At 41.1% G+C, this 12,873-nt stretch overlaps 1 protein-coding gene across 3 annotated transcripts; it reads left to right on the top strand.

Annotated features, from left to right (window-relative positions):
• The first annotated feature begins 1,306 nt into the window (after positions 1 to 1,306).
• On the top strand, positions 1,307 to 12,245 carry C8H3orf52 (chromosome 8 C3orf52 homolog). Of its 3 annotated transcripts, none has more exons than XM_075034088.1 (7): positions 1,307 to 1,655; positions 2,925 to 3,143; positions 6,051 to 6,174; positions 6,753 to 6,886; positions 7,761 to 7,831; positions 9,739 to 9,938; positions 10,959 to 12,245. In XM_075034088.1, coding segments are annotated over exons 2-7 (699 nt in total). In that variant the 5' UTR covers positions 1,307 to 1,655; positions 2,925 to 2,975; the 3' UTR covers positions 10,961 to 12,245. The 3 variants fall into 3 exon arrangements, with proteins under 3 accessions (XP_074890189.1, XP_074890188.1, XP_074890190.1); XM_075034087.1 differs by lacking the exon at positions 1,307 to 1,655 and adding an exon at positions 1,939 to 2,074; XM_075034089.1 differs by lacking the exon at positions 1,307 to 1,655 and adding an exon at positions 2,104 to 2,126.
• Positions 12,246 to 12,873: the final 628 nt, after the last annotated feature.

Genomic DNA, 12,873 nt, shown 5'->3' with positions numbered 1-12,873 from the left:
AATAAGAGGAAAGAAATACTCAGCTTTAATGAAACAAAAGGAAACTTTAGTGCTTGCTTACATTCTCTTTACAATTTGAACATAGCTGTAGGGTCTGATGTTTGCAATATGTTACAAGTGTATTTCCCCAGCTCTGGGTCCGGCACGCTTTGTGAATTTTTAGCATGCTCCTGGTGGGTTTGCACTGCTTTTCCTGATGTCCTTGGTCTGCAGCAAGCAGGGTTTCAGGGTCAGGATTTTTGTTTTGTATCTTTTCCCGGGCTGCGTTCACATGGCCACACTACATTGAAAGGGACACAAAAGGAAAAGGGGTTTATGTGGTTGGATGCATCCTTGGGGTCAAAGACAATAGAAGAGGAGATGACAGCCACATTCCTTTAACTCTAGCAGTAAATCTAGCTTTAATAATTATAATCTCCTTATGAGTCAATCAGCCCAAATCTAGCTGATTTAAGATTTCCAAAGCTGTTTATGGTACTTAAGAATGCTGGTATTCAGTTTAATAGAAGATATGTCTAGATGGTCTTAAAATTGTGCTCAGTGTTTGGAAGTGTTTAGCTTTCACCTTTAATGTATAAAAATAAAATAATGAAGGTGGCAATTTGAATACCAGTCATTGCTGTCCACACAGCATACTTTTATTCAACAGTACATAAATATGCGATCCTCGTTTAGTTTTAGACCCACATTGGTAGCATGTGGGGAAAATGTTGGAATGAGCTAGCACTGTAATCTGCATACAGTGAGATTCCTGTGTCTAACACCGATACTGCTTTTCCTTCCTTTCTTGCATTAGTGTTGGGCATTTTCCTCCCCACAATGCTCGTGTCAAACTTACTACATAAGCTATACTCCAAGCTTATATTTGGGGGGGTGGGATGGTAGTATCTTTAATGTCTAGTCAGTCATTCACATCTTCCTTTTCAATAAACACATGCTAAAAATGCAAGTGGCTATGTTTTATTTCTTTGATTGTGCCTCTGAAGCTCTAATTCCCAGGTGCAATCAGAACTGCATTTGTACCTTGGAGTTTCCTCTTTTTGTAAAGCTGAGCCTAACTTGTCCATTTTACTAAAGTGAACATTTAAGGGCACAAGCTTCTTTTCCTTATATTGAAACCAGAGATGCCTTCGCTATGGAAGAAAACAGTTTTCCTGCTGTTCTGTTTTAGATAAAAACCTAGGCCAGAAAGTTCAGATCAGTTCTCAACTTCCCTTTTTTTTAAGTTTCTGAGGTCCATGCGTCAGAAGGGTCAGTTACTTCACGTGCAAGAAAGGCACCAAGTGTGGAAGTCAGATCACCAGACGAAAGAAACTCAAGACTTTGTAAGGAGCTCCTTCACACATGTAAATAAAAGGACTTTGGCTTTTGCAGGGCGAGATCCATAATCATTAACTCAGTTGACTTAAAAAAAAACAACAAACCTGTTTTGGTTTCAGAAAATTCAGTAGGAAGGTAAGGTCTTTTACTGTGAGTGGAAATGAAATAAATGAAGCTCATCTCAGCAGGAGTACTGAGAAACAGCAGGTAAAGGCTTTTCTCATGAAGATGTCCCAGGTAAAATTTTGTGGATCCAGACGCACTTTTTGATCTTGATGACTGTTCAGCTTCATCCTCAGTCCTCCGGAGTTTTAAGGATTCTCCAGAACCAAAAGGTGGGGTATGCAATTTGTATTTCTTTTTATTTGCTGAATGAAACCAAGCCGTGTGCTCAGCTTCATGGAGTGCCTTTGCCTGGATAGCTGTGACGTGACATGGGGAATTGAAACCCCCGGGGGTGCTCCAAATGAGTTGCACAAAGAGAAAATGGGGGGGTGGGGGGAGCATCCTCAGTATTTGGCAGGAAAACGGAGCAGTGCTGTGAGTGGATACTCAGCCAGCAGAGGAGGGAGCTGGAGAGAGAGGCTTTGTTTTCCTCTTAATGCATAATCTTCTCTGTGCTGGGACAAGAGAGTGAGCAAGAGTGCAGTTACTGGCTGCCTGCCCGACCCTTTTGGTCCAGAGAGGGAGAGACGTTCTGTGGGGAGGAAGGAGAAACACGAGGATGGAATCAGAACAGGCGAAATGAGAGGAGGTAGGATGAAGGATACTGGGGAGGTGGGGGGAGGAATCAGCCCCCAGCTGTGGTAAGTTTTTATGATTGACTCTAAGTAGTGTGGGAGAGTTCATGCGGGAAGCTAGTGCAGACCAGACCTCAACTCACACCATGATTTGCTTCATAAAAACATGCCCTGTAGAGCACAGGCTGAAATTGAAGGCCAACTTCCTCTTCTTTTCAGATCTGTCCTTCTGTTTTTTTGCATGGAAGGAGCTTTTCAGGTTTAGGTTGGATAGTGTGTGAATAGACATAAATGGTTCTTTAACACCAGATGTGATTTTAGGCTGCATAAAAGCTAGAACGAGGACAATTCACGGCATAGAGGTCAGTAGTGTTCATTTCTTTATTGGCTATACAGGGAAACTAAAATTAGAAGTGCTGATGGATGTTATAAGTTCCCTTCACAGCCTAACCAAACCACAATCTATGTGATCCTTTACTCAATTTGTGCTGCTCAGAACCACATCTGTTTGTTTAGCTGTGCAGATAACAGCAATAGTATTTTACAGGTTCTGCTGACAGCAGCAGGGAAAGCAATCCAGTTTCTCTCAAAATTGCCACAGCAAATGACAACATTGCTGAAGGTTTAGTCACCTGCTTGTCAAGGGCTGGTACAGTCAGGTAGTCAAACTGGAAAACCTAGTATTGCATAGCTGAGCGCTGTAGTTCTGACAACTAAGCAAATCGATACTTCCTCTGCCTCCCCTTTCACTGCAGCTAGTGCAGATGACGTTATTTGTCCTTACAAGTAATTCCCCTTATTTATCAGTGTTTTGAGATCACCCCTGTGAAAACTTATCCTGGCTCTCCCTGTTACTATCTCCAGCCTTATACCAGAACTGTTACTCACCATAACTGCAGCTGAAACCAGAAGGAAATGAATTGCCTCCGTGCTTGTTTCAGACACAGAGGTCCTCGCGCAGAGACAGAAGCTGCGAAAAGGCAAAGCTCTGGTCAGGAGCATGAGATTATTGAATTACAGCAAAGTAACGTGGAGGAAAGTGAGGCTGAGCAAGACAAGCCTCTAAATTCTCAACCGAGAAAGGTAGGAATCTCACTTGCTCTCTTGATGTTTGCTGTTGGGGAAAATACCACACAGCAAGAGAAATGACACTTTGCAGGAACATCTTGTAAAGGAGGTTTAATTTGTTGTTTGAGGGAGAGAGAAAGGTTATTGACTTGAAAGTAACAGCTGAAAACCTGTTAAATGTATTTCTTTTCTTCTCAATGAAGTATTCTAATACTGGAGTGGGATTTTAAGCTTTTATTTTGTGTACTTGGCTGTTTATGAACTTTAACTTAGGAAATAAAGTTGTAATTGGTACTCCCAGTTTTGCTTTCTCTTCTCATGTGCTGTCAGTGGGATTGAGCTCAAAACCAGAAAGGAGAAAATTTGAAACCCATATTAAAAACAGACTTCCTTTCAGAACAAATTAATCAGAAAACAGCGCTGCCAAAACAAAAATAGGTTGTCCTGCAACAGACCATGCTGGATTCGCTCTCTCTTTATCTTTAAGTAATTTGCAGTTGCTAACAATTTGAATTTGTATGAATAGGGTACCCCAAAGCCTCAGTTAAGACCAGCATGTGAGTCCGGACAGATAGCTCCCAGCGTCTAGCTTAAAGCTATGGAACAGACTAATGCTGGCAGAGGAGTAATATATACTTACAGGCGACTGTGGTACAATGATTTTCATTACTTACTCCAGAGTAGAGGGGCTATCTGTGGCAGAGCTAAAAAGTTTCCCACTTTTCCGTACGGATGGCCGAGCCCTCCTGAGAGCTCGTCCGTATTAGTCACACCAGCCCTCCCTTCCCACTCCTGGCACAGCACCAGCTACTGCTTCCTTGCGTGAGCCCCGCTGATACCTCCGTGGGCCGATTCATTCCACTGGCTGGGCAAAAACCCCATTGACTCTGCTATATTGGGGGCCAGTTACTTCTCCTCTGGCCTGGTAAGCTGAATCAGCTTGCTGCAGGGTCAGACAAGTTCTAGGGAGGTGCGAAGAGGAACAGGAGAGGGTGGAGGAGAGGCAGGGGTGAGCTAGATCCACTTGGCTCTCTTGAGAAACTTCACCCTTAAGTTTCTGTTTAGCCTTCCCCTTCCCAGAACTGAGTTTTCATCTGGACTGTATTTCTGCTGATTCTGGTAATTGGCTTCTTGTCCTATAGGGACTGCTGGAAAATTATCATGCTCTGCTTACTGCTCAGGTGGCAGGTTAACCAGAAAAACTGCCCTGCCCACTGGGGAGGAATTTTTTCTGCTGTTACTCCCTCTAGCAGTCTTACGATGTTTATGGGTAACGGCCAGAGGGTGTTGGGGTAGTTGGGGAGCTGAATGTTTACTTGAGATCAAGCCAGTTTGCTAGGAGTGATTAAGCATTACACTTTTGTGATGGTCTAAATAATGTGGCTCAATCAAAACTTGGGCTTGAGAGATGTCTGTCTCAACTGATGTCACTATGGCTGATGTCATAGTTGCACTCTAGGCAGTAGTTAGTGGCTTTTTTACTTTTTCAGATACAAAATGATATGCTAGTGTCAAGTATTAAACTGAAGCTTCATTCTTCTAATACATTTTAAAAATTAAATAAAAAATATACATACGTAAACATGATCACACCTGAAAGCATGCTGTAAGTGAATCCATATTCAGCCTTTGCCCTTCATTCCCCACCAAAGCAAAGCTCTTCATGCAGGGGTGTCTGCAGAGAGGGCTTCCCCTTTCTCTGCCCCCACTCCTGGAGAAATGACTCTTGCAAGATCTTTCTGTGGGTGTCTGTTTTCTCTCCCCGTTCATCTGCCACCCCCAAAGAAGCTTTAAACGAGCTGGTGGATGTCAGTTAAATTCAGTGAAAGGCTTTCTATTATGCTGGGTTCTTAGAAAGTTCAAAAAGTAAAGGAAGGTAACCTGGGTTAGTGCCTCCAGCCAGCAGCTGATTCCTGCCAACCTGCACGTGTGCGGCCCAGACAACCTACAGCGTGTGCTTTTCCTTGCCTGGTACTGATGTGAAAAAGGGGATGGAGCTTACTGCTGGGTTTGTGGTAGATGGGGAGGAGGAGGAATTAAAAAGACAGCATGGTCTACTTATGAATTCATGCCCTTCCTTCAGTCTTCTGGCTGTGGAACAAAACAGTTGGAGGTGTTTTTTTTAATATTAGTACTGCTGGGGTAACTAATTAAGAGACTAACTTCTGCCATAGTCTTAAATCTTATTAAAAAATTCAATGAAAGGCAACTATTGTCCTTTCTCTCCTATATGAATGTACACGCATGCACAATTGCTTTGAAGAGTTTCCTTGTGATCTCCTAGAACAGGTGAGACTTGTAATAAACTTTCTGTTAAATGTACTCAACAGCCTTCAAGTTTCCAATCTTCTGAAGAAACAGGGAGCCAGCTGTAAAAGTCCCAATTATTTTAAGGTGGTTTTTAATGCAATAGTATCTAATTAGTAGTGGTCCAATTCCTTTGGGTGCTGGCACCCAGGAGCTATGCAGATTGATATCATCAATGTGGAGTTGAATGATTCTGGAAATTCCTCCACAGACGCCTTTTTGGTCGGGAGAGATGGCAAACATTAAAAGGACAGTTTGTGGAACATGCAAATCAAATTGGTGTAGTTTCAAAAAATTTGGAAGCTATGAAAGCACCTTTGTAGCACCTTAACTTTATGGGCAATTCAGGAGTTGGAAATTCTGCACAAATGGGAAATGATACATGTGTCTTTCAAGTAATAGCTTGTCTGTGAATGTCCTTTGCCTTCTGCAGGTCTATGTTCCCACCTGCAGCAGTAGTTAAGGGTGGGAACCCCTGGTGTAGGGCATTGCTTACCAGTGAGACTCTCCCACCTGTGTGGGGTTTTTGTTTCTAAGTGTGACAGGAGACACATGCTTCAATATCTTTTCCTGCCTTATTTCTCTAACCAATATACCCTTTCCTTTTATAACCAGGAGAGAGATCACTGGAAATCATGCAGGAATGTAGTTTTCTGGAAGTGTGAACTATGGATGGTTATAACTACAATTTTTCTAGTATTCTTCCTGGTCATTGTCATCAGCCTATTTCTTTATTCTAGTAAGTATTTCACTCTTGATTCATCCTCTAATACAAATGTACAATATGTACAATCTAATATAGCACAAATTGAACAGTAGCATCCTTCAAACGCCTTCTGTAAACTGCTGAAGGGACTGGGATGCTGACTGCAGAGGGTGGTATGTTGAGCAGTGGAAGTGAAAGCTTTTATTTTAGCAGGCAGCAAGCAATTTGTATCCTAATCAGATGGCAATTCCAGTTTGTAGCTAAGTGAGAAAATGTTTTGAGAACAGAGTTGGGGATGAGGATGGAAATGATGCTCATGACATTACAACAAGTGCAGTGGATCACTTCCATCCCCTCGTGTGGTGTCAGTGCCTGTCAGGCTCCCAAAGCAGCTGACTTTCACTAATGGGGCAGGTGATTGACCTCCATGTGCTGTCACTTTTCTTCAGCTGACTTGCACTTTCTTTCTGTCACTTTGAATCAGTCACTACCTACGAAACTTGTGAGAAAGCCACCCTGGAGAAAGCCAAGAGGGTTTTGTTGGGTTTTTTTTCAATACTTCTACTAACTGGAACTTTTCCCTCACCTTTCTATCTCCTTTTGAATATTAGATGTTTACACAGATGAAGATGACTATTGGGATGCTGATGCGCTACTAGGTAGTGGAAATCGTTGCAATTTTTCGGGAACATTGGAGTTAATGTGTGGTCTCCCACACCTTTTCTCTGAAGACATTACTAAGAGGGTATGTGTTGATGTGGTTCTTGGCAAAGCTGATTCTGCTTGTAACAGACATACAGTGTTTTCCCTTACAAGAAGTTTCTGTTTCTTTGTGTAGCAACTCAGTCATTTGCAAGTCCACAAAAAATTCTGAGTTGTACTTTTTCTAGTATAATTTTAAGTTCTGATCTAGAAAAAAAGAATTGTCTGCTTTTAAGCACACAGTTTAAATTGATTAAAAAAAAAAAACCGCCTGATTTTTTTTCCCCAAGTTTGAGTAATGGTTGGGACATAGTCTTCGCCTTTTTCATGGAATCATTGAATAACTTAGGTTAGGAGGGGCCTGTGAAGGTGATCTAAACCCAATGCTGGCTAAAAATCCTGTGTGTTGCATTCTCCTGTAAGTACAAGAAGGCAGCCTGGGTTTGTAACTGCCATTTCTATTGAGCCATCACAGCTCTGAGTTATGGCTGAAATAAGCTCAGCCAGCATGGCAGTGCTGATTTAAGTTTATTGTGGAAAGGGAGTCTCAGCAGAGAGACCCTTCACTCTACCAAGTAAGAGTAGAAAGGCTTTTTGGTACTAATAAAAACCCAAGCCAAACAATGTAAATTGGACATGACAACACAAGCACATACTTTTAATTCACCCTGAATGCCTCCATTGTGTTAAGGTAATATAGTAACTACTCAAACACACAGATTAACTTGTCTGTCAAGCTAAAAGGGATTGTGTACCTTTTCCAGGGCAGATATTTGCTGATATTAGGCCTTCAGCACCTGTGTTTATGCCCCTTAAAACACCTTGTAAGAATGATTTGTTGTACTTTCTTTTATGGGGAAAAGAGACTGAATGGAAGAATTTTTTTTTTTCTTTTTCTTTTCTTTTTTCTCTCCAAGTTAACAGATGTCTACAGTTCATCTCCAGCTCTAGGACGCTACTTTAGGTCAGCTCAGGTGGTTTACTTCAGGTGAGCAATTTCTGTCACCAAAACTATCTGAAAATTTTGGGCTTTTGATGAGACATACATGTGCCTATGTAAACATGCATAACATTTAAATCTGTGAAAAATAGTTTTTTTGGAGGAAAGTTACACGTATAGGTAGCGAAAACCTGCCAAAGGATCTTCTGGTGTAAATGGCAAGTGCCGTTAATAATATATAATGATAGTAACATTTTGTTGCTGTTGTTATTGTCTCTGTTATCTTTGGTCCCAAGTGCAGCCCTTAATAAACAAATTCAAGGATATTTGTTAAAAGGAGAACGAGCTGCTGGAACCACTTGAGATTGACACAGCTTAAAGAGCCTTAAAGAAATAAAACAGGGTTCACTGGAAGGGGAGAACTGTTTTGTTCCCAAAAGAGCTAAAGGCAACAGGGACGTAGAAGTCATGAGACCCAAAACAGTAATATTGCATTGCTGGTTTGTTTGGACCGCTTTTCCCCCTTCCTTTATTTTGGACAACAGGAGCAAATCTCAAAGCAGCAGCAGCATGTTGGAGAGACTGGTGGAAGAGGAGTAAGAGGCACAGCAGGTGGCAGAGTGGAGGCTAGGCTAGCCTGGGTGGGAGATGCTTACACGTGAAGGAGAAACTCAGTCACTGAAGGCTGGTGGAGCCAGAGGAGTAGCAGTGGTGGGAAGAAGGGGAAAAGCATCCAGGCCTGCCTTGCAGAGGCAAGAGAAAGCCTCAAGCTGGAACAGAGGGAGGATCTCACTCTCGGCAGAAACTGGCACTAGGGGAAGGCTAAGGAGTTTACTGTGTTTGAGACTGTAAAGTTTTAATTTATGGAGATACCACACATTTATGACAGGAGGGAGGCTGAGCAGCGGAGGGAGAAGTGTGGCTGGAGCAATCAGCTGCAGCGTGGTCCTGCCATGGAGAGATAGCAGAGAGGCAAGGGAAGGAGGTCAGAGAGCTTCCCCAAGGACTTCTGAAAAAGCACTGTTACAAAAGGGATTAGAAAGGCGGGAGGAAATCAAAGGAAGTAGATTTGCAAAGTCCCAAGGCCCTTGAGCGAGCAAGGACAGAGGGAGAGCCCCCTTGGGCTGCGGCAAGGGGCAGTCCTGAGGGCACTTCGGGGAACGTGCTCCCCTGCACCGCCAGCCTTGGACATGCAGGCTCTGCTCAGTGCGTGAGCTGTAGCTCCTTAGCCTGACGGGTAAAAATTATGATTTAGACCATCGAGTACAAAGGTGTAGTTCTGCATACGTATTGACTAGCTGATTCCCCCCTGCACCCCAGCTTTGTATGTGTGTCTGTCTCTATGCCTTTTTCTCTCTCTGTGTCTCCTTGTCTTTTAACCCATCCAACTACTTTTTTGATGTTTTGAATTCTGTGAGTACCAAATGTAACTGTCAAATTGTAGTCAGTGGATTTGGCAGACCACAAACAATGGCAAGTCCAGAGATAGACTCCAGTTTGGTGGTTTGCGTAACCCACTCCAGCGCTGAGTTAGGAGCACAGCTGGGTGGCCCCACGTACCGCTAGCAGGAAAGCAAATCTTTCTGCAGGTTCTCAGCTAACCTATGCATGAGGTATTGTAGGACCTCTTATCCTTACGTACTTGTGAAGCACGAGGGCTGAAAGCCTCACCCCATTAGGACACGTGTCCAATTGCCCTTTGTGCGTTTGAAAACGTCTCAGGTTGGCTTCAGGTATGTGCCCAGTTTCTGTTAATGTCAAGAGCTGTTCTGAGAAGGGAGGGGGAGAAGGAAACCAGAATATTTGATGGCAGTCGTCTTTTATAATGCTTTTCTCTAGAACAAGCTTAAAAAAAATCCAGGCCAACATTGATATGAAAATTCAGTCTTCTCAAAAAAAGAAAAGATCCAGTGGGGACATGAAGGCATTCAAACTTGACTTTGTTTGTTTTTCAGTAACGAAAGCTCCACTGTATTTTATCAGCTAGAATTTTCTGTACCACCATCAACAGAGGGGTTTATGGAAAACATAATGAACCCAGATTTTATAAGGAACGTTTTACGTCAAAATATTTATGATGAAGATGATACTTTTAATCCTGGGACATCTGAATGTAACAGGTTAATGCTTGACCCAACTTCTCTCACATTAACATGTAAGTGCTGTATACTAGAGAGATTGTTTCTTTACAAAGCAGAATTATTTACTTGAAAGGAGGGAAACCTTTCTGGAAAGGTGTTGAGATTTGTTAGTAAATATATTTTGCACAACAGTATTATGAAAATTGTAAAATATTCAGTCTTCAAGAAAATCTTGCTATGCTTAGTTTATAATCTAGGATTCACTGTTTGGTCCTCTGTTGAGAAAGGGAGTAGTGGCAAGACTGGTTAGCTACAGACTCCAACCAAACTTTTCAGATCTCCTCTTGCATTTTGTGCATACAAAGAAAATCTTCTCATATGTGTGTGTACTATAATGGGGAGCCAAATAATTAAGAATGTTTCTCCTCATTCAATATTCATGTCTGAATGCTTATAAAACAAATTTTAATCCAAGTAAAACAGGATAAGTAATTTGGTAGTGAATTTATATGGGTTCTGGTTAGTTTGTTTTGGTTTTTTTTCTCATGGTCAAGGATGAAAAAGCCTCCAGATTTTTGTCTTTTCAGAGTTTTTTGGGAAAATTTATTATGCACAGAGAGACCTTTTAAAGGAACCAAATGTTCATTCTTCCAGGTTTTCTAGGTAGTGATTCCAATGACTACCAGTGACTAGGTAGTGATTCTAATGCATTTAGATTTTCCTTGATTGAAATGTCAGTATAAAAGTCCTATGCGCTTCGCAGTTTTACTGAAAACAATGCATGGAGCTGCTTCCCCCCACCCCCAACTTACTGAAGCACACCTACATGCTTTCAGAATAATTCTAGGCTAACAAATCACCATACAGTGTATATAAGTAAGATTTGTGATTAACTTATATTGACTTTTCTTGGTACTCTTATCAAGGGACAAGAGAGCAACAAGTCATGAGTTCCAATTCTCAGCATCATTTTGTTCCTTATATATTGACAGGATTCATAGAAAATGCATCGTAAAAGGGATAAGAAAAAATATGCTGAAAGATCTAACTAAAGTTTCATTTTAATGCTAACAAAGTACTGTTTTAACTTTCAGAAAAGTGACGGAAATACTCCTCATCTTCCTTACCACCTAGAAGAGATGGCTTCTCCTACCTATTAGTAATACTAAGTCAGGGAGCTATTTGTTCGGTAGAAACACTTCTAAAGATGTTGTCCTGTAAATACTGTCTGTGATGCAATATTGTAAATGGAAAATGTGGTATAACAGTGTTATGCTCCTATAACACCGCTACCTCCTTCTTTATTGTCTTGATATCTCAATAACCCATTTCACTCTTGTGAAAATCACGTATCTGGTCTGATACATGCTTTGTTGACTTTGAAACCTCTGCTTTGTCTTGCCTTACGATTAAATCTGGATTCTCTGCATGAGCTTTAAAAGCAGTCTTACACATGGGTCCTTTCTTCTTATCTTGTCTTATCCAAGATTATCTGCACAGCTTCATCCTTAATGCTCACTTTCACCCATGCTCATGTCTGTTACTTTTTTCCCTGCTAACTTCATATGCCATGTTTCCCCATTGTTCTTTTCTCATAAAACTGCCTGAAAAATTAACTATCCTCTCTATTTTCTTTAATTACATGAAGACCTTTACGCTAGCTTCTTAAGTGAGCTTCAACTCTCATCATTCCTTTGTTCATCCTACAGTCTTCCTGGATAAGGTGGTATCTCTTCTATTTTTCTCTTCTGTAATGTGAAATGGATATGAAGGAAGAAACATCAGGAAGAAACATGTTTTGTTCACTAACGCATCTGAATGCCACAGGAATCTTTCAAGGGTCAAATTAGCTGTTTGCTTTAAAAAATTAGATACTGGTACTAGTGAATAGACAGCTATTTGACCCGCATTTGTAAATTCAAAGAGAATCTAGTCTATACCCTTAATTATACTCCCTGTCACAGCAGTGGGGATAAAAATGAACAGGTGCAAGATGTTTGCCTTAATAAGGCAGCAAATAGTTGTTCTCATTGACAAGAGATCAGATGAGACAGACCAATGCCAAGAGCAAGGTGCTGAAGCAGGCCATGTAGGTCACCATGGCATGAGTTATAGCTATAACTGGCTATAATATGAAAATTAAAAATCAAGCATTAACTTTACGCAGAATGGAATGGGTTCACTACCATGTTAGTAAAGTGTAGCTTCTTGTCATTTGTTTATAGCCAGTGTAAATGTTAGTACTGTTGGATAGACAAATTTATTTTAAGAAAACTTTTGTATTGTGAGAAATATGTTATGGGAAATTGTGTTTTCCTTTTTCTAATATTACTAGTTTATTTAAGGAGTAATCTGACAATTTTACTGTGCATTAAATTATTTATTTTTACTCTTAAAGTGATTGTTTTCATTCTTCAGCAGCTCCAGTCTTTCAGCTGTTTGAGTTGGAAAATAACAGTTGGAGTTCTGAATGCTGAAAGCTATATGAAGCATCTATCTGACACAGCCGTGCACTCAAACCCGTATTTGTTGTTGCCTGAGTTTTAACTGAGCTTGGGAACCAGCCGGGACCAAATTAGTAGTTCACATGGAGCTCATATTTGTGGTTAATTCACACCCCATCTTGATTTGTAAGATGTAGCGTTGGCCGTAAGAACCATAATTTCTCTTGATGCAATACTCTATGCAGCATAGAACTCGACGAGATGTTCCTTCTGGTTTTTACATTGGGGAAGGATAAAATTCATGGTTTGTATTGTTTGTCCCAAAAGAAGCAGGCTATGAAAATACCAGCAGCAAAGAAATAATTTGCCTTTGAGATGCTGCTTGATCTTACTGCTCTTACTAAGATGGTTGAACCTGCCCTTAGACACTTCTTTACCTTGATTCTGTTTCTAAGAACTGACAAATAATACCACAATTATGCTTTTTTATAGTGATAACCCATGTGCATTAAGAGTTGACAGAAAAAAGGAGCCAAGCATTCTTTTTTTTCCAGCCACTCTCCTC

This window comes from Buteo buteo, chromosome 8 (assembly GCF_964188355.1).
Source record: "Buteo buteo chromosome 8, bButBut1.hap1.1, whole genome shotgun sequence".
Taxonomy (NCBI): domain Eukaryota; kingdom Metazoa; phylum Chordata; class Aves; order Accipitriformes; family Accipitridae; genus Buteo; species Buteo buteo.
This window is presented reverse-complemented; position numbering and strand designations above follow the sequence as displayed.

Bases quoted from the DNA above. Each gene is read 5' to 3' on its own strand.
- C8H3orf52 (XM_075034088.1), top strand. From the start codon at position 2,976: ATGAATTGCCTCCGTGCTTGTTTCAGACACAGAGGTCCTCGCGCAGAG. The intron at 3,144-6,050 runs GTAGGAATCTCA...TTTTATAACCAG, and splicing joins TAAATTCTCAACCGAGAAAG to GAGAGAGATCACTGGAAATC. The intron at 6,887-7,760 runs GTATGTGTTGAT...TTTCTCTCCAAG, and splicing joins CTGAAGACATTACTAAGAGG to TTAACAGATGTCTACAGTTC.